Source organism: Oncorhynchus mykiss, chromosome 23 (assembly GCF_013265735.2).
Source record: "Oncorhynchus mykiss isolate Arlee chromosome 23, USDA_OmykA_1.1, whole genome shotgun sequence".
Classification (NCBI taxonomy): Eukaryota; Metazoa; Chordata; class Actinopteri; order Salmoniformes; family Salmonidae; genus Oncorhynchus; species Oncorhynchus mykiss.
Window position 1 is genome coordinate 9,346,154 of NC_048587.1, and position 19,414 is coordinate 9,365,567.

A 19,414-nucleotide genomic window follows, 5' to 3' on the forward strand; every position below is an offset into this window, starting at 1 on the left:
TCATGTCCTTTTTTTCCCTTGTGAATCAATATCAAGTTATTTTCAGCATAATGTCACTGCAGGCAGAAATCTCAGTCAATCACCTGCAATCATATGCCACAAAGATCACAGCAGGAACAGCTCCACTTGGGAAACTCTTTGACTAGCATGGATGAGAATAAAAACCAATATGACTGTTAATATGACGGTCCTACTGTAGCTATGTTAATATGAGGGTCCTACTGTAGCTCTGACTGTTACTATGAGGGTCATACTGTAGCTCTGTTGATATGAGGGTCCTACTGTAGCTCTGACTGTTAATATGAGGGTCCTACTGTAGCTCTGACTGTTAATATGAGGGTCCTACTGTAGCTCTGACTGTTAATATGAGGGTCCTACTGTAGCTCTGACTGTTAATATGAGGGTCCTACTGTAGCTCGGACTGTTAATATGAGGGTCCTACTGTAGCTCTGACTGTTAATATGAGGGTCCTACTGTAGTTCTGACTGTTAACATGAGGGTCATACTGTAGCTCTGTTAATATGAGGGTACTACTGTAGCTCTGACTGTTAATATGAGGGTCCTACTGTAGCTCTGTTAATATGAGGGTCCTAGTGTAGTTCTGACTGTTAATATGAGGGTCCTACTGTAGCTCGGAGTGTTATTATGAGGAGTACTGCCTGGGTCAGATCCTACAGACTGAAGTACTGCCTGGATCAGATTCTACAGACTGAAGTACTGCCTGGGTCAGATTCTACAGACTGAAGTACTGCCTGTGTCAGATCCTACAGACTGAAGTACTGCCTGGGTCAGATTCTACAGACTGAAGTACTGCCTGGATCAGATTCTACAGACTGAAGTACTGCATGGGTCAGATTCTACAGACTGAAGTACTGCCTGGGTCAGATTCTACAGACTGAAGTACTGCCTGGGTCAGATTCTACAGACTGAAGTACTGCCTGGATCATATTCTACAGACTTCTGTATCCATAATTCCCATCTAAGAGGCCGGTACAGAAGAGCTCAAACCCTTTCATTTTATGGACCAGTAAATCTGATGGTGAAGGGATAACTTTTCCTAGAGTACCTGTCAAAGATAAGCCAAGCAGAGAGACAGCTGTGCTTGGGGACGGAGGGAATGGCCTTTACCCGACCTGCAGCACAGCACAAGCCAAGCACTAAACAATGTATTTTGTATTGTGTGTCTTTCTGATTGGTTCAAAAGAAAACTGATGGCATTGACAGGCTACATACCCTATGGATCCACTCTGCTCTATTCCTGTCAGTCCTGCTCCATCCTGTCTGGAGACTCAGAACACAGGCTGCTCCATCCTGTCTGGAGACTCAGAACACAGGCTGCTCTATTCCTGTCTGGAGGCTCAGAACACAGGCTGCTCCATCCTGTCTGGAGGCTCAGAACACAGGCTGCTCCATCCTGTCTGGAGGCTCAGAACACAGGCTGCTCCATCCTGTCTGGAGGCTCAGAACACAGGCTGCTCTATTCCTGACAGTCCTGCTCCATCCTGTCTGGAGGCTCAGAACACAGTCTACTCTATTCCTGTCTGGAGGCTCAGAACACAGGCTGCTCCATCCTGTCTGGAGACTCAGAACACAGGCTGCTCCATCCTGTCTGGAGGCTCAGAACACAGGCTGCTCTATTCCTGTCTGGAGGCTCAGAACACAGGCTGCTCCATCCTGTCAGTCCTGCTCCATCCTCACACAGAGGTCCTGTGTGGTTTTAAATGTATGCACGTATGCGTGCTTGTACGTCTGCTAAATAGCGTATATTTATCTATATTATTTTGCCACATTTGCCCTACATATTTACAGGTTTTTCCATCGGGCTCCAAACTGACAGAAACAACCATGACTTTGACAATCACTAGCTCTAATACCACCATGGGGATCGCTGATGTGACGCTAACAAACAGGAACATTTGACATTGATTTAAAACCAGATTTGATGTACAAAAAAATATATAAATATATAAATACATGGACTGAACTCAGTTAAAGTGAAATACAATATGCCTTGTCCAATGACAGGAACACTGGGCAGTTCCATACTGTTGTCAAAATAAAACCAACGACTCCATCAACACCTCACTCCCATCATAATGATGGATAGTGTCTGAAACAAGCAGGGGATAGGGAGATCTATCTAACATACAGTATTGATGCTGGAGTAATCCCTTTAAAGTGTGTTGGTTTGACATCGGCCGTCTGTTTCTACGAGGCAACATCCCAAGTTCTAGTTGATTTATTCTATTCCCTGAAAAACAAGAGAAACCACTTGAGTGGATTATTAGGAATGGAAACCTACTCGTCATCTACTTGGTGCCATGTGATCATGTGATTTTTGGAGACTTGAATGAATCACGGTGTGAATATTTCAGAGCCTATATGGTGAGAGAGAGAGAAAAAAATGTATTTTTCCGACATGTCTATATGTTGTTGGATAACACAACATCCTGAGTGTATTTCCAAGTCATTTTCTGAGCTTCCTCTCTATTCTCTGAACCATGTCCATGTTTGCTCCTTGCTGCAGGGTTCTCACATAGGACTTCAACAAACATACTGAAGAGCAGTCTTGCTGAAAATAACAAAAACATTTTTTTTTGCAGTTCTGTCCGAGCCTTCAAGCTAGGTACCTAGGCGTTAATACTTCATGGGTTTGTACTGTCGCCTGCATGCTTCACCTCTGAACTGACAAACCTGCTACATTTTCTGACTCATTATAGTGAATTAAATGGCCTATTGTGACCTGACATTGATTTAAATGACTTTGGAACAATAAGAACAGACACAACATGACCCAAAGTATGTGCACACCTGCTCGTCAAACATCTCATTCCCAAATCATGGGCATTGATATGGAGTTGGTCCCCCTTTGCTGCTATAACAGCCTCCACTCTTCTGGGAAGGCTTTCCACTAGATGTTGGAATGTTGCTGCTATTACAGCCTCCCCTTTTCTGGGAAGGCTTTCCACTAGATGTTGGAATGTTGCTGCTATAACAGCCTCCACTCATCTGGGAAGGCTTTCCACTAGATGTTGGAACGTTGCTGCTATAACAGCCTCCACTCTTCTGGGAAGGCTTTCCACTAGATGTTGGAACATTGCTGCTATAACAGCCTCCACTCTTCTGGGAAGGCTTTCCACTAGATGTTGGAACATCAAATCAAATCAAATAAAATGTATTTATATAGCCCTTCGTACATCAGCTGATATCTCAAAGTGCTGTACAGAAACCCAGCCTAAAACCCCAAACAGCAAGCAATGCAGGTGTAGAAGCACGGTGGCTAGGAAAAACTCCCTAGAAAGGCCAAAACCTAGGAAGAAACCTAGAGAGGAACCAGGCTATGTGGGGTGGCCAGTCCTCTTCTGGCTGTGCCGGGTGGAGATTATAACAGAACATGGCCAAGATGTTCAAATGTTCATAAATGACCAGCATGGTCGAATAATAATAAGGCAGAACAGTTGAAACTGGAGCAGCAGCACAGTCAGGTGGACTGGGGACAGCAAGGAGTCATCATGTTAGGTATTCCTGGGGCATGGTCCTAGGGCTCAGGTCCTCCGAGAGAGAGAAAGAAAGAGAGAATTAGAGAGAGCATATGTGGGATGGCCAGTCCTCTTCTGGCTGTGCCGGGTGGAGATTATAACAGAACATGGCCAAGATGTTCAAATGTTCATAAATGACCAGCATGGTCGAATAATAATAAGGCAGAACAGTCGAAACTGGAGCAGCAGCACGGCCAGGTGGACTGGGGACAGCAAGGAGTCATCATGTCAGGTAGTCCTGGGGCATGGTCCTAGGGCTCAGGTCCTCCGAGAGAGAGAAAGAAAGAGAGAAGGAGAGAATTAGAGAACGCACACTAAGATTCACACAGGATACCGAATAGGACAGGAGAATTACTCCAGATATAACAAACTGACCCTAGCCCCCAGACACATAAACTACTGCAGCATAAATACTGGAGGCTGAGACAGGATGGGTCAGGAGACACTGTGGCCCCATCCGAGGACACCCCCGGACAGGGCCAAACAGGAAGGATATAACCCCACCCACTTTGCCAAAGCACAGTCCCCACACCACTAGAGGGATATCTTCAACCACCAACTTACCATCCTGAGACAAGGCTGAGTATAGCCCACAAAGACCTCCGCCACGGCACAACCCAAGGGGTGGTGCTGCTATAACAGCTTCTATAACAGCCTCCACTCTTCTGGGAAGGCTTTCCACTAGATGTTGGAACATTGTTGCGGGGACTTGCTTCCATTCAGCCACAAGAGCATTAGTGAGGTTGGGCACTGATGATGAGCGATTAGGCCTGGCTCGCAGCCGGCGTTCCAATTAATCCCAAAGGTGTTCGATGGGGTTGAGCCTGAACGATGAAAAACAGCCCCAGACCATTATTCCTCCTCCACCAAACTTTATATTTGGCACTATACATTTGGGCAGGCAGCATTCCCCTGGCATGCGTCAAACCCAGATTTGTCTGTCGGACTGCAAGATGGTGAAGTGTGAATCATCATTCCAGAGAACACGTTTCCACTGCTCCAGAGTCCAATGGCGGTGAGCTTTACACTATTCCAGCCGATGCCTGGCATTGCGCATGGTGATCCTAGGCTTGTGTGCGGCTGCTCGGCCACGGAAACCCATTTCATGAAACTACCGACGAACAGCTTTTGTGCTGACGTTGCTTCCAGAGGCAGTTTGGAACTCGGTAGTGAGTGTGGAAACCGTGGACAGATGATTTTACGCACTACGCGCTTCAGCACTCAGCGGTCCCGCTCTGTGAACTTGTGTGGCCTACCACTTTACGGATGAGATGTTGTTGCTCCTAGAAGTTTCCACCTCATAATAACATCACTTACAGTTGACCGGGACAGCTCTAGCAGGACAGAAATTTGACGAAACTGACTTGTTGGAAAGAGGGTATCTCATGACAGTACCAAGTTGAAAGTCACTGAGCTCTTCAGTAAGGCCATTCTACTGCCAATGTTTGTCTATGGAGATTGCATGGCTGTGTGCTCAATTTTAAACACCTGTCAGCAACGGGTGTGGCTGAAAAAGCCGAATCCACTAATTTGAAGGGGTGTCCACATACTTTTGTATACTGCATATAGGGTATTACTGTATTTTCTGACTTGCAAAAGTGGATATGCTGCTGGACATGCTGTGTTATTTAAGTGTGGCATTTGTGCTGCTTGTTCTTATACATACACCTTTAACATCATGTCATAGAGAGACGGAGTGGTCATAACAGTTCTCAACATTGTTATTTTCTTCAAAATGAATCAGTGTGAGGCTGAATAGCATTTAGCAACAATAGCTTGGCTCATTCCTCATGTAGAGTACTTTATCCCCTCATGGGTCCTTAACAACAATGGCTTGGCTCATTCCTCATGTAGAGTACTTTGTCACCTCATGGGTCCTTAACAACAATGGCTTGGCTCATTCCTCATGTAGAGGACTTTATCACCTCTTGGGTCCTTAACAACAATGGCTTGGCTCATTCCTCGTGTAGAGTAATTTATCCCCCCATGGGTCCTTAACAACAATGGCTTGGCTCATTCCTCATGTAGAGTACTTTATCTATCTCATGGGTCCTTAGCAACAATGGCTTGGCCCATTCCTCATGTAGAGTACTTTATCCCCTCATGGGTCCTTAGCAACAATGGCTTGGCTCATTCCTCATGTAGAGTACTTTACCCCCTCATGGATCCTTAGCAACAATGGCTTGGCTCATTCCTCATGTAGAGTACTTTATCCCCTCTTGGTTCCTTAGCAACAATGGCTTGGCTCATTCCTCATGTAGAGTACTTTATCCCCTCATGGGTCCTTAGCAACAATGGCTTGGCTCATTCTTCATGTAGAGTACTTTATCCCCTCATGGGTCCTTAACAACAATGGCTTGGCTCATTCCTCATGTAGAGTACTTTACCCCCTCATGGTTCCTTAGCAACAATGGCTTGGCTCATTCCCTGTGTAGAGTACTTTATTCCCCAATGCGTGCTTCCCCAGTGGCTTGGCTCATTCCCTGTGTAGAGTACTTTATCCCCCAATGCGTGCTTCCCCAGTGGCTTGGCTCATTCCCTGTGTTGAGTACTTTATCCCCCAATGCGTGCTTCCCCAGTGGCTTGGCTCATTCCCTGTGTAGAGTACTTTATCCCCCAATGCGTGCTTCCCCAGTGGCTAGGCTCATTCCCTGTGTAGAGTACTTTATCCCCCAATGCGTGCTTCCCCAGTGGCTAGGCTCATTCCCTGTGTAGAGTACTTTATCCCCCAATGCGTGCTTCCCCAGTGGCTTGGCTCATTCCCTGTGCAGAGTACTTTATCCCCTCATGGGTCCTTAGCAACAATGGCTTGGCCCATTCCTCATGTAGAGTACTTTATCTATCTCATGGGTCCTTAGCAACAATGGCTTGGCCCATTCCTCATGTAGAGTACTTTATCTATCTCATGGGTCCTTAGCAACAATGGCTTGGCTCATTCCTCATGTAGAGTAATTTATCCCCTCATGGGTCCTTAGCAACAATGGTTTGGCTCATTCCTTGTGTAGAGGACTTTACCCACTGATTGGTCCTTAACAACAATGGCTTGGCTCATTCCTCATGTAGAGTACGTTATCCCCTCATGGGTCCTTAACAACAATGGCATGGCTCATTCCTCATGTAGAGTACTTTATCCCCTCATGGGTCCTTAGCAACAATGGCTTGGCTCATTCCTCATGTAGAGTACTTTATCCCCTCATGGGTCCTTAGCAACAATGGCTTGGCTCATTCCTCATGTAGAGTACTTTATCCACTCATGGGTCCTTAGCAACAATGGCTTGGCTCATTCCTCATGTAGAGTACTTTATCCCCTCATGGGTCCTTAGCAACAATGGCTTGGCTCATTCCTCATGTAGAGTACTTTACCCCCTCATGGATCCTGAGCAACAATGGCTTGGCTCATTCCTCATGTAGAGTACTTTATCCCCTCATGGGTCATTAGCAACAATGGCTTGGCTCATTCTTCATGTAGAGTACTTTATCCCCTCATGGGTCCTTAGCAACAATGGCTTGGCTCATTCCTCATGTAGAGTACTTTACCCCCTCTTGGTTCCTTAGCAACAATGGCTTGGCTCATTCCCTGTGTAGAGTAGTTTATCCCCCAATGTGTGCTTCCCCAGTGGCTTGGCTCATTCCCTGTGTAGAGTACTTTATCCCCCAATGCGTGCTTCCCCAGTGGCTTGGCTCATTCCCTGTGTAGAGTACTTTATCCCCCAATGCGTGCTTCCCCAGTGGCTAGGCTCATTCCCTGTGTAGAGTACTTTATCCCCCAATGCGTGCTTCCCCAGTGGCTAGGCTCATTCCCTGTGTAGAGTACTTTATCCCCCAATGTGTGCTTCCCCAGTGGCTTGGCTCATTCCCTGTGCAGAGTACTTTATCCCCTCATGGGTCCTTAGCAACAATGGCTTGGCCCATTCCTCATGTAGAGTACTTTATCTATCTCATGGGTCCTTAGCAACAATGGCTTGGCCCATTCCTCATGTAGAGTACTTTATCTATCTCATGGGTCCTTAGCAACAATGGCTTGGCTCATTCCTCATGTAGAGTAATTTATCCCCTCATGGGTCCTTAGCAACAATGGTTTGGCTCATTCCTTGTGTAGAGGACTTTACCCCCTGATTGGTCCTTAACAACAAAGGCTTGGCTCATTCCTCATTTAGAGTACGTTATCCCCTCATGGGTCCTTAACAACAATGGCATGGCTCATTCCTCATGTAGAGTACTTTATCCCCTCATGGGTCCTTAGCAACAATGGCTTGGCTCATTCCTCATGTAGAGTACTTTATCCCCTCATGGGTCCTTAACAACAATGGCATGGCTCATTCCCTGTGTAGAGTACTTTATCCCCCAATGCGTGCTTCCCCAGTGGCTAGGCTCATTCCCTGTGTAGAGTACTTTATCCCCCAATGCGTGCTTTCCCAGTGGCTAGGCTCATTCCCTGTGTAGAGTACTTTATCCCCCAATGCGTGCTTCCCCAGTGGCTTGGCTCATTCCCTGTGCAGAGTACTTTATCCCCCAATACGTGCTTCCCCAGTGGCTAGGCTCATTCCCTGTGTAGAGTACTTTATCCCCCAATGCGTGCTTCCCCGGTGGCTAGGCTCATTCCCTGTGTAGAGTACTTTATCCCCCAATACGTGCTTCCCCAGTGGCTAGGCTCATTCCCTGTGTAGAGTACTTTATCCCCCAATACGTGCTTCCCCAGTGGCTAGGCTCATTCCCTGTGTAGAGTACTTTATCCCCCAATGCGTGCTTCCCCAGTGGCTAGGCTCATTCCCTGTGTAGAGTACTTTATCCCCCAATACGTGCTTCCCCAGTGGCTTGGCTCATTCCCTGTGTAGAGTACTTTATCCCCCAATGCGTGCTTCCCCAGTGGCTTGGCTCATTCCCTGTGTAGAGTACTTTATCCCCCAATACGTGCTTCCCCAGTGGCTAGCTATAGTGCACTACATAGGGAATAGGGTCCCATCAAGGACTTTCAACATGGTATTATTCCTACTTCTTCACTCCCTGAAAGTTTTTTATTTTTTTATTTATCCTTTATTTAACCAGGTAGGCTAGTTGAGAACAAGTTCTCATTTGCAACTGCTACCTGGCCAAGATAAAGCATAGCAGTGTGAACAGACAACACAGAGTTACACATGGAGTAAACAATTAACAAGTCAATAACACAGTAGAAAAAAAAGAGAGTCTATATACATTGTGTGCAAAAGGCATGAGGAGGTAGGCGAATAATTACAATTTTGCAGATTAACACTGGAGTGATAAATGACTAGATGGTCATGTGCAGGTAGAGATATTGGTGTGTAAAAGAGCAGAAAAGTAAATAAATAAAAACAGTATGGGGATGAGGTAGGTAAAAATGGGTGGGCTATTTACCGATAGACTATGTACAGCTGCAGCGATCGGTTAGCTGCTCAGATAGCAGATGTTTGAAGTTGGTGAGGGAGACAAAAGTCTCCAACTTCAGCGATTTTTGCAATTCGTTCCAGTCACACCACCCGGATCTCACAAACTCACTGCTTCAAAATAACTGACACATTCAGTTCATTGTCTAGAGTACGGTGGACAGATGGCTTCTGATGTAATACCATCCCAGGAAGGTCTAGAGTACGGTGGCCAGATGGCTTCTGATGTAATACCATCCCAGGAAGGTCTAGAGTACGGTGGCCAGACGGCTTCTGATGTAATACCATCTCAGGAAGGTCTAGAGTACGGTGACTAGACGACTGCTGATGTAATACCACCCCAGGAAGGTCTAGAGTACGATGACTAGGCGACTGCTGATTTAATACCATGTCTGGAAGGTCTAGAGTACGGTGACTAGACGACTGCTGATGTAATACCATCCCAGGAAGGACTAGAGTGCGGTGGCCAGACGGCTTCTGATGTAATACCATCTCTGCAAGGTCTAGAGTACGGTGGCCAGACGGCTTCTGATGTAATACCATCCCAGGAAGGTCTAGAGTACGGTGGCCAGACGGCTTCTGATTTAATACCATCCCAGGAAGGACACTTCCCCATGTCATGAGGTATGTCCCTACGGGTCCTGGTCTAACGGTGTGTGCTATAAAGGGAACCATGAGGGACATACAGCTACAGGCTGAAGCACCATAATGGAAGTATCTCCCAGGTTGTTGAGCACCAGGTGCAACCTGGTAATTATCCAGAACGTGCTTCTACACCTGCATCGCTTGCTGTTTGGGGTTTAAGGCTGGGTTTCTGTACAGCACTTTGAGATGTCAGCTGATGTAAGAAGGGCTTTATAAATACATTTGATTTGATTTGATTTGACCTACACGGCAAATGTGACAAACGGTACGGAAAAGCAATTGGCTTTTCTTTCTGAGTCTAAAGAGCCATTTTTTTTTTGAAACTACAATGAAACATGTAAGATTGTGTTGCGTGTACCACCATTAATCTGCAGTTGACAAGTCTCACACCCAAACGGACGAGTGTTACCAATGTTGCCATTTACAACACTGCGTACAAAATGGCACCCCTTTTCCCAATAGAGTGCACTACTTTAGACCAACTCTCTATGGGAATAGGGTGCCCTTTCAGAGGCAGCCTAGATGTCTGCAGGCTAAGTGCAGCAAATTAGCTCTATTGGAGGACTGCTTTTGATAAAAAGGCCCCTAGAAACACATTGAGTAACACATTCATAAATGGAAAAAGACTGTCAGTCACAAGATAATTGCTAAGAAAAACTCCCGAGTGGTGCAGGGGTCTAAGGCACTGCATCTCAGTGCGAGAGGCGTCACTACAGTCCCTGGTTTGAATCCAGGCTGTATCACATTCTGTCGTGATTGGGAGTCCCATAGGGCGGCGCACAACCGGTCTAATTTGGCCGGGGTAGGCGGTCAACCAAACCAAATTGAGAATCGGACCTTAGAGTGAAGAAAAAGCAGCGAACAAGTGCTCAGCATATGTGGGAACTGTTGGAAAAGCATTCCAGGTGATGCTGGTTGAGGGAATGCCAAGAGTGTAGAAAGCTGTCATCAAGGCAAGAGGTGGCTATTTGAATAATCTCAAATATAAAATATATTTTAATTGTTTAATACTTTTTTGTTTGCCCCATGACTCCATTTGTCTTATTTAATAGTTGTGATGTTTTGACTATTATTCTACAATGCAGAATATAGTATAAATAAAGAAAAATCCTTAAATGAGTAGGTGTGTACAAACATTTGACTGGTACTGTACATACAGTATATATTTTTCATACCCATATCTAACCCCTGTTTTTTGGTAAGCACAAAACTACTTTCATACTTCGTTTTTTAAACCAGTACCGTTTAACGTCACCTCCGAGTCATAGAACACCGTCACGTTCGTGGGAGTCTCCCCTTTCGACAGTGGCGTCACATTAGTTTCTAGCCCAAACAGTTCGGACGCTACAGACAGAAGTTGGCACATCAGCAAAGGCTTGTGGGGGTCGAAGAGCAAAATGAAGAACATTGTGTTCGTGAGTCTCATCTTTCCATAATAGTTTAGTAACGTAACCGTATAACTTTAGACCGTCTCCTCGCCAATACCCGGGCGCGAACCAGGGACCCTCTGCACACATCAACAACAGTCACCCACGAAGCATCATTACCCATCGCTCCACAAAAGCTGCGGCCCTTGCAGAGCAAGGGGAACCACTACTTCAAGGTCTCAGAGCAAGCGACGTCACCGATTGAAACGCTATTTAGCGCGAACACCGCTAACTAAGCTAGCCATTTCACATCCGTTACACTCACCCCACTTTTGACCTCCTCCTTTTCCGCAGCAACCAGTGATCCGGGTCAACAGCATCAATGAGTCTCATCTTTACATAATAGTTCAGAGGCCAAACTGTTGCGACGCTATAGACATTTACGTGAGAGGACCGATTTTCGATATGTCTCATGGTCTGACAAACACCTCTCTGTCTCTGCCACCTTTCACCCCAGATGTCTCATGGTCTAACAAACACCGCTCTGTCTCTGCCACCTTTCACCCCAGATGTCTCATGGTCTAACAAACACCTCTCTGTCTCTGCCACCTTTCACCCCAGATGTCTCATGGTCTAACAAACACCTCTCTAACTCTGCCACCTTTCACCCCAGATGTCTCATGGTCTGACAAACACCTCTCTAACTCTGCCACCTTTCACCCCAGATGTCTCATGGTCTAACAAACACCTCTCTAACTCTGCCACCTTTCACCCCAGATGTCTCATGGTCTGACAAACACTTCTCTAACTCTGCCACCTTTCACCCCAGATGTATCATGGTCTAACAAACACCGCTCTGTCTCTGTCACCTTTCAACCCAGATGTCTCATGGTCTGACAAACACCTCTCTAACTCTGCCACCTTTCACCCCAGATGTGGAAGTGCGACACTGGCGGATGCATGGATTTATTTATATGAAATACAAAAACCCCCAGATATATCTAGTTTAAACTGACGGATTTTGATCGGGATTGTTTTTTTGTTATGTAATTCAGATTGACATACCGGTAGTCAAAAGTTTAGTATTTGGTCCCATATTTATAGCACGCTTTGACTACTAATCAGGCTTGTGACTCTGGATGCATTTGCTGTTTGTTTTGGATGTGGTTCAGAGTATTTTATGCCCAATAGAAATTAATGATAAATGTGTTCTGTCATTTTGGAGGCACTTTTATTGTAAATTAAAATATGTTTCTAAACACTACATTTTAATATGGATGCTACAATGATTACGTAAGGAATTGTGAATAATGATGTGTGAGAAAGTTAGACGCACAAATATTATACCCCCAATAAATGCTAACCTCTCACCATTACAATAATATTTTGGGGGGAGTATGATATATGTGCATCTGTTTCTTCTTCTCTCACCATTATTCACTATTCTCCTATTGGTAGATGAGTAAAAAAAACAAGACATTGAATATCCCTTTGAGCATGATCCAGTTATTAATTACACTTTGGATGGTGTATCAATACACCCAGTCACTACAAAGATACAGACATCCTTCCTAACTCAGTTGCCGGAGAAGAAGGAAACCGCTCAGGGATTTCACCAGTTTAATGTTTATTGGCTGTGATAGGAGATAACTGAGGATGGATCGACAACATTTTAGTTACTCCACAATACTAACATACATGACAGAGTGAAAATAAGGAAGCCTGTACAGAATAACAATATTCCAAAACATGCATCCTGTTTGCAACAAGCCAATAAAGAAATATTCCAAAAACGTGGCAAAGAAATTTACTTTTTGTCTTGATTACAAAGCGTTAAGTTTTTCAGCAAATCCAACACAACATCACTTAGTCCTGCTCTTCAGATTTTCAAGTATGGTTCTGGCTGCATCATGGTACAGGTATACCTGTCATCGGCAAAGACTAGGGAGATTTTTTTTATAGGGGATAAAAATAAAGCAGAATAACCTTAAGCACAGTTTTAAAAAAAACAGGTTCAGTCTGTTTTCTAAGAAGACAGTGAATGATCCTGATTGGCTGAGTTACAGTTTTAATTTAAATCATCTTGAAAATCTATGGCAAGACTTGAAAATAGTCTAGCAATGATCTACAACCAACTTGACAGAGCTTGAAGATTTTTAAAAAGAATAATGGAAAATATTGCACAATCCAGGTGTGGAAAGCTCTTAGAGACTTACCCAGAAAGACTCACAGCTGTTATCACTGGGTGATTCTAACATGTATTGACTGAGGGGGTTGAATACGTATCTAATCAAGATATAGATATTGGTGTGTTATTTTCCATAAATGTTTAGAAATATTTGTATTAGATGTTTTTTTAAAGGTGTATTTTGTTTAAATCTTGATAAAAAAAAACACACTTAACACATTTGAATCCCACTTTCTAACACAACAAATATGTACTTGGGAATATTCAGGCAGATTCAAGATTTGCACGATATCATAGGTTACAAAATTGCTATGTTGTTTAATAAGACATTTCACTCCCAACAGTTCACAAAAATGTTGGCTAAGAGAGAGGCTGGACTGAGGGCTTGTAGGCCTGTCGTAAGGCAGGTCCTCACCAGACATCACCGGCAACAACGTCGCCTATGGGCACAAGGAAAAAGTGCTCTTCAATGATGAGACACGGTTTTGTCTCACCAGGGGTGATGGTCGGATTCGCCTTTATCATCGAAAGAATGCGCTTTACACCGAGGCCTGTACTCTGGAGCGGGATCGATTTGGAGGTGGAGGGTCCGTCATGGTCTGGGGCGGTGTGTCGCAGCATCATCAGACTGCCTGCAATGACAACAAGCTCAATCTCAACGCTGTGCGTTACAGGGAAGACATCCTCCTCCCTCATGTGGTACCCTTCCTGCAGGCTCATCCTGACATGACCCTCCAGCATGACAATGCCACCAGCCATACTGCTCGTTCTGTGTGTGATTTCCTGCAAGACAGGAATGTCAGTGTTCTTGTTTTACTTTTGATTTTGACCCCCCCTTTGTTCAGGGACACATTATTCCATTTCTGTTAGTCACATGTCTGTGGAACTTGTTCAGTTTATGTCTCAGTTGTTGAATCTTGTTATGTTCATACAAATATTTACACATGTTAAGTTTGCTGAAAATAAACGCAGTTGACGGTGAGAGGACGTTTATTTTTTTTGCTGCTCAGATTAGTAACAGAGGCACTTGAGCTATTGAGACAAAATTGAACATTTTAACACTAGCATTGCCAGGCCTCTGGGCCATTTTAAACCATTTAATATATCCGTTTAATATACACCATCACAAAAAAATCCATTATTTTGTTTAGGTAGGTCTTAAAAGAGGATAATGAAAAGAGTACATGTATAGATAGTGGACATTATATTTTCAAAATAGTCATTTTCAAAAGTCCAATTTATTCTTCAGTCTTTTTGTCTTTTGTAAATTTAATGCTCTGTGTTCAATGTAGGTAGATTGATATCTAGGAACATACTATGTATATGATTTGGTATCTTGGCTTGTCTGATAACATTATATTGCTCACTTTCTTTTTGTGATTAACTCTGTAATTGGTTTTTAATGGCCTTGATTTAAAAAAAAAAACCTGTTGATCAAGTGTTCGGTTCCCTTGAATTCCTTGGAGATTCGTATAAGTCGTACTGCTGCAGTGTGTCCTCTCTCTCTTTAAGCACCTTCCCTGTCAAGGATTGTGAATCCATTATAAAGTACATCTTGTTTAGATGCTCTGCTGGTACGGACACAGGAAGGTTCGTACAACTCAAGTCAACTGCTATAGTACGTCCTCTCTCTATATATACACCTTCTGTGTAATGGGTTTAAGATGAAACATGAAATAGAACCCCGGGGACCAATACATAGTGAACACTATATAGGGAATAGGGTGCCGTTTAGGATGCGAGCCATGATCCCTTAACATACTTCTTAAAGGAGCTCCTGAGATCCCCCTGCATGGTCAGCTGAGCTCTGTCCTTATATGAATCCCGTGTTAATGATTGATTCGACCTGCAGGCCGGGCCTCACCACTACGAGTTCTCTCTCCACCCTGCCTTGCACCAATCCCCTAAAGGAGGCTGATTAGTCTGCCTTGGTAGCTGTATGAGTTGTAAAAGAGCCAAGATTTGATGAATGAGTCATTAAAAAAGTGGTCCATCCTAAAAAAAAGGAAGGGAGGGCGAGCGATTCCCCTGCTGCAGAATGAGTCACTGACAAACGAGATGAGGTGAATTTTCACGTCCCTAATTGGACATTTTGTGAATATTTCAAGGGGCAATAGCTAGTTGCTTACCAACCTCTCCAGATTGAACAAAATGTCCCTTTGCCAAATGATTATTCCCATGGCCTTTCAGGCATTCAGGGACAGAAACACGCAGTCTGGTGAAGGTGATTGACTTTACCTTCTACACTAGCAAAGGAAAATATAATATAAAAAACTAAATACATGAAAATTTTGAAAAAAAGTCAACCAATTATAAGGTTTGATAAAGATTTATAGCGGCATAATCCATGTGGGCTACACGTTCATACACGTATTAATATGGACAGCGTCACGCTAAATATCTACTGATGTTTCACTGGCTCTGCACTGTTACCTCGACTCCAATTGACTCTCATTGACGAAGGTGATTTAAAAGAAAGTGATGAATCTGTGTATTCCTCCAAAGCTCAGGTTGTCCTGAGTCTGCACAACCCTGCCAGGACCTAGGACTAAGTTTTTTAATACCATATCTCTTGACACATAGATGAAAATAATCATGGCCTCTAAACCTACAAGCTGCATACTGGACCCTATTCCAACTAAACTACTGAAAGGGCTGCTTGGCCCACAAATGTTGAACATAATAAACGGCTCTCTATCCACCGATTGTGTACCAAACTCACTAAAAATGGCAGGAATTAAAGCCTCTCTTGAAAAAGCCAAACCTTGACCCAGAATTTTTTTTATTTTTTATATCGGCCAATATCTAATTTTTGAAAAAGCTGTTACGCAGCAACTCACTGTCTTCCTGAAGAAAAACAATGTATACGAAATGTTTCAGTCTGGTTTTAGAACCCACCATAGCACTGAGACCAAATTTGGTCTACACGGACAAGTTCTGGCCGGGTTTAGATCTCATCTGTCGGAAAGATATCCGTTTATCTCTGTGGACGGTTTGTCCTCTGACAAATCAACTGTAAATTTCGGTGTTCCTCAAGGTTCCGTTTTAGGACCACTATTGATATCACTATATATTTTACCTCTTGGTGATGTCATTCGGAAACATAATGTTCACTTTCACAGCTATGCGGATGATACACAGCTGTACATTTCGATGAAACATGGTGAAGACCCAAAATTGCTGATGTGATCTTCCTGTCTGGGTTGGCGACCCCCCCCCCCCCTTTGGGTTGTGCCGTGGCGGAGATCTTTGTGGGCTATACTCGGCCTTGTCTCAGGATGGTAAGTTGGTGGTTGAAGATTTCCCTCTAGTGGTGTTGGGGCTGTGCTTTGGCAAAGTGGGTGGGGTTATATCCTGCCTGTTTGGCCCTGTCCGGGGGTATCGTCGGACAGGGCCACAGTGTCTCCCGACCCCTCCCGTCACAGCCTCCAGTATTTATGCTGCAGTAGTTTGTGTCGGGGAGCTAGGGTCCGTCTGTTATATCTGGAGTATTTCTCCTGTCTTATCCGGTGTCCTGTGTGAATTTAAGTATGCTCTCTCTAATTCTTTCTTTCTCTCTCTCGGAGGACCTGAGCCCTAGGACCATGCCCGAGGATTCCCTGGCCTGATGACTCCTTGCTGTCCCCAGTCCACCTGGCTGTGCTGCTGCTCCAGTTTCTACTGTTCTGCCTGCGGCTATGGAACCCTACCTACTTAGTCATGCCAAGAGGCATTATCCACAAGAAGATCCAGCCCCAGTCCCCTCACTAACACCAGCCCCAGTACCCTCACTACCACCAGCCCAAGTCCCCTCACTACCAGCAGCCCCAGTCCCCTCACTACCACCAGCCCCAGTCCCCACACTACCACCAGCCCCAGCCCACTCACTACCACCAGCCCCAGTCCCCTCATTACCACCAGCCCCCTCACTACCACCAGCCCCAGTCCCCTCACTATCACCAGCCCCAGTCCCCTCACTACCACCAGCCCCAGTCCCCTCACTACCACCAGCCCCAGTCCACTCACTACCACCAGTCCCAGTCCCCACACTACCACCAGCCCCAGTCCCCACAGTACCACCAGCCCCCTCACTAATACCAGCCCCAGTCCCCACACTACCACCAGCCCCAGTCCACTCACTACCACCAGCCCCAGTCCCCTCACTACCACCAGTCCCCTCACTACTACCAGCCCCAGTCCCCTCACTACCACCAGCCCCAGTCCACTCACTACCACCAGCCCCAGTCCCCACACTACCACCAGCCCCAGTCCCCTCACTACCACCAGCCCCAGTCCCCTCACTACCACCAGCCCCAGTCCACTCACTACCACCAGCCCCAGTCCCCTCACTACCACCAGTCCCCTCACTACTACCAGCCCCAGTCCCCTCACTACCACCAGCCCCAGTCCCCACACTACCACCAGCCCCCTCACTAATACCAGCCCCAGTCCCCTCACTACCACCAGCCCCAGTCCACTCACTACCACCAGCCCCAGTCCCCTCACTACCACCAGTCCCCTCACTACTACCAGCCCCAGTCCCCTCACTACCACCAGCCCCAGTCCACTCACTACCACCAGCCCCAGTCCCCACACTACCACCAGCCCCATTCCCCTCACTACCACCAGCCCCAGTCCCCTCACTACCACCAGCCCCAGTCCACTCACTACCACCAGTCCCAGTCCCCACACTACCACCATCCCCCTCACTACCACCAGCCCCAGTCCCCTCACTACCACCAGCCCCAGTACACTCACTACCACCAGTCCCCTCACTACCACCAGCCCCAGTCCCCTCACTACTACCAGCCCCCTCACAACCACCAGCCCCAGTCCCCTCACTACCACCAGTCCCAGTCCCCACACTACCACCAGCCCCAGTCCCCTCACTACCACCAGCCCCAGTCCCCTCACTACCACCAGCCCCAGTCCCCACACTACCACCAGTCCCAGTCCCCACACTACCACCAGCCCCAGTCCCCACAGTACCACCAGCCCCCTCACTAATACCAGCCCCAGTCCCCTCACTACCACCAGCCCCAGTCCACTCACTACCACCAGCCCCAGTCCCCTCACTAACACCAGTCCCCTCACTACTACCAGCCCCAGTCCCCTCACTACCACCAGCCCCAGTCCCCACACTACCACCAGCCCCAGTCCCCTCACTACCACCAGCCCCAGTCCCCTCACTACCACCAGCCCCAGTCCACTCACTACCACCAGCCCCAGTCCCCTCACTACCACCAGTCCCCTCACTACTACCAGCCCCAGTCCCCTCACTACCACCAGCCCCAGTCCACTCACTACCACCAGCCCCAGTCCCCACACTACCACCAGCCCCAGTCCCCTCACTACCACCAGCCCCAGTCCCCTCACTACCACCAGCCCCAGTCCCCACACTACCACCAGCCCCAGTCCCCCCACTACCACCATCCCCAGTCCCCTCACTACCACCAGCCCCTGTCCACTCACTACCACCAGCCCCAGTCCCCACACTACCACCAGCCACAGTCCCCTCACTACCACCAGCCCCAGTCCACACACTACCACCAGTCCCCTCACTACCACCAGTCCCCTCACTACCACCAGTCCCCTCTCTACCACCAGCCACCTCACTACCACCAGTCCCCTCACTACCACCAGCCCCAGTCCACTCACTACCACCAGCCCCAGTCCCCACACTACCACCAGCCCCAGTCCCCTCACTACCACCAGCCCCAGTCCCCTCACTACCACCAGCCCCAGTCCACTCACTACCACCAGTCCCAGTCCCCACACTACCACCATCCCCCTCACTACCACCAGCCCCAGTCCCCTCACTACCACCAGCCCCAGTACACTCACTACCACCAGTCCCCTCACTACCACCAGCCCCAGTCCCCTCACTACTACCAGCCCCCTCACAACCACCAGCCCCAGTCCCCTCACTACCACCAGTCCCAGTCCCCACACTACCACCATCCCCCTCACTACCACCAGCCCCAGTCCCCTCACTACCACCAGCCCCAGTCCCCACACTACCACCAGTCCCAGTCCCCACACTACCACCAGCCCCAGTCCCCACAGTACCACCAGCCCCCTCACTAATACCAGCCCCATTCCCCTCACTACCACCAGCCCCAGTCCACTCACTACCACCAGCCCCAGTCCCCTCACTACCACCAGTCCCCTCACTACTACCAGCCCCAGTCCCCTCACTACCACCAGCCCCAGTCCCCACACTACCACCAGCCCCAGTCCCCTCACTACCACCAGCCCCAGTCCCCTCACTACCACCAGCCCCAGTCCACTCAC

At 47.0% G+C, this 19,414-nt stretch overlaps 2 protein-coding genes across 2 annotated transcripts; both read left to right on the forward strand.

Annotated features, from left to right (window-relative positions):
* Positions 1–1,236: 1,236 nt before the first annotated feature.
* LOC118943920 (vegetative cell wall protein gp1-like) lies at positions 1,237–17,703 on the forward strand (the record flags this gene model as incomplete). The annotated part of the gene is made up of 2 exons (XM_036960841.1): positions 1,237–1,731; positions 17,083–17,703. Coding segments are annotated over exons 1-2 (1,116 nt in total), but the record flags the coding sequence as incomplete, so codon positions are not given.
* Positions 17,704–17,997: 294 nt separating this feature from the next.
* On the forward strand, positions 17,998–18,603 carry LOC118943871 (vegetative cell wall protein gp1-like; the record flags this gene model as incomplete). The annotated part of the gene is made up of 1 exon (XM_036960329.1): positions 17,998–18,603. A coding segment is annotated over one exon (606 nt), but the record flags the coding sequence as incomplete, so codon positions are not given.
* Between the last annotated feature and the right edge of the window lie 811 nt (positions 18,604–19,414).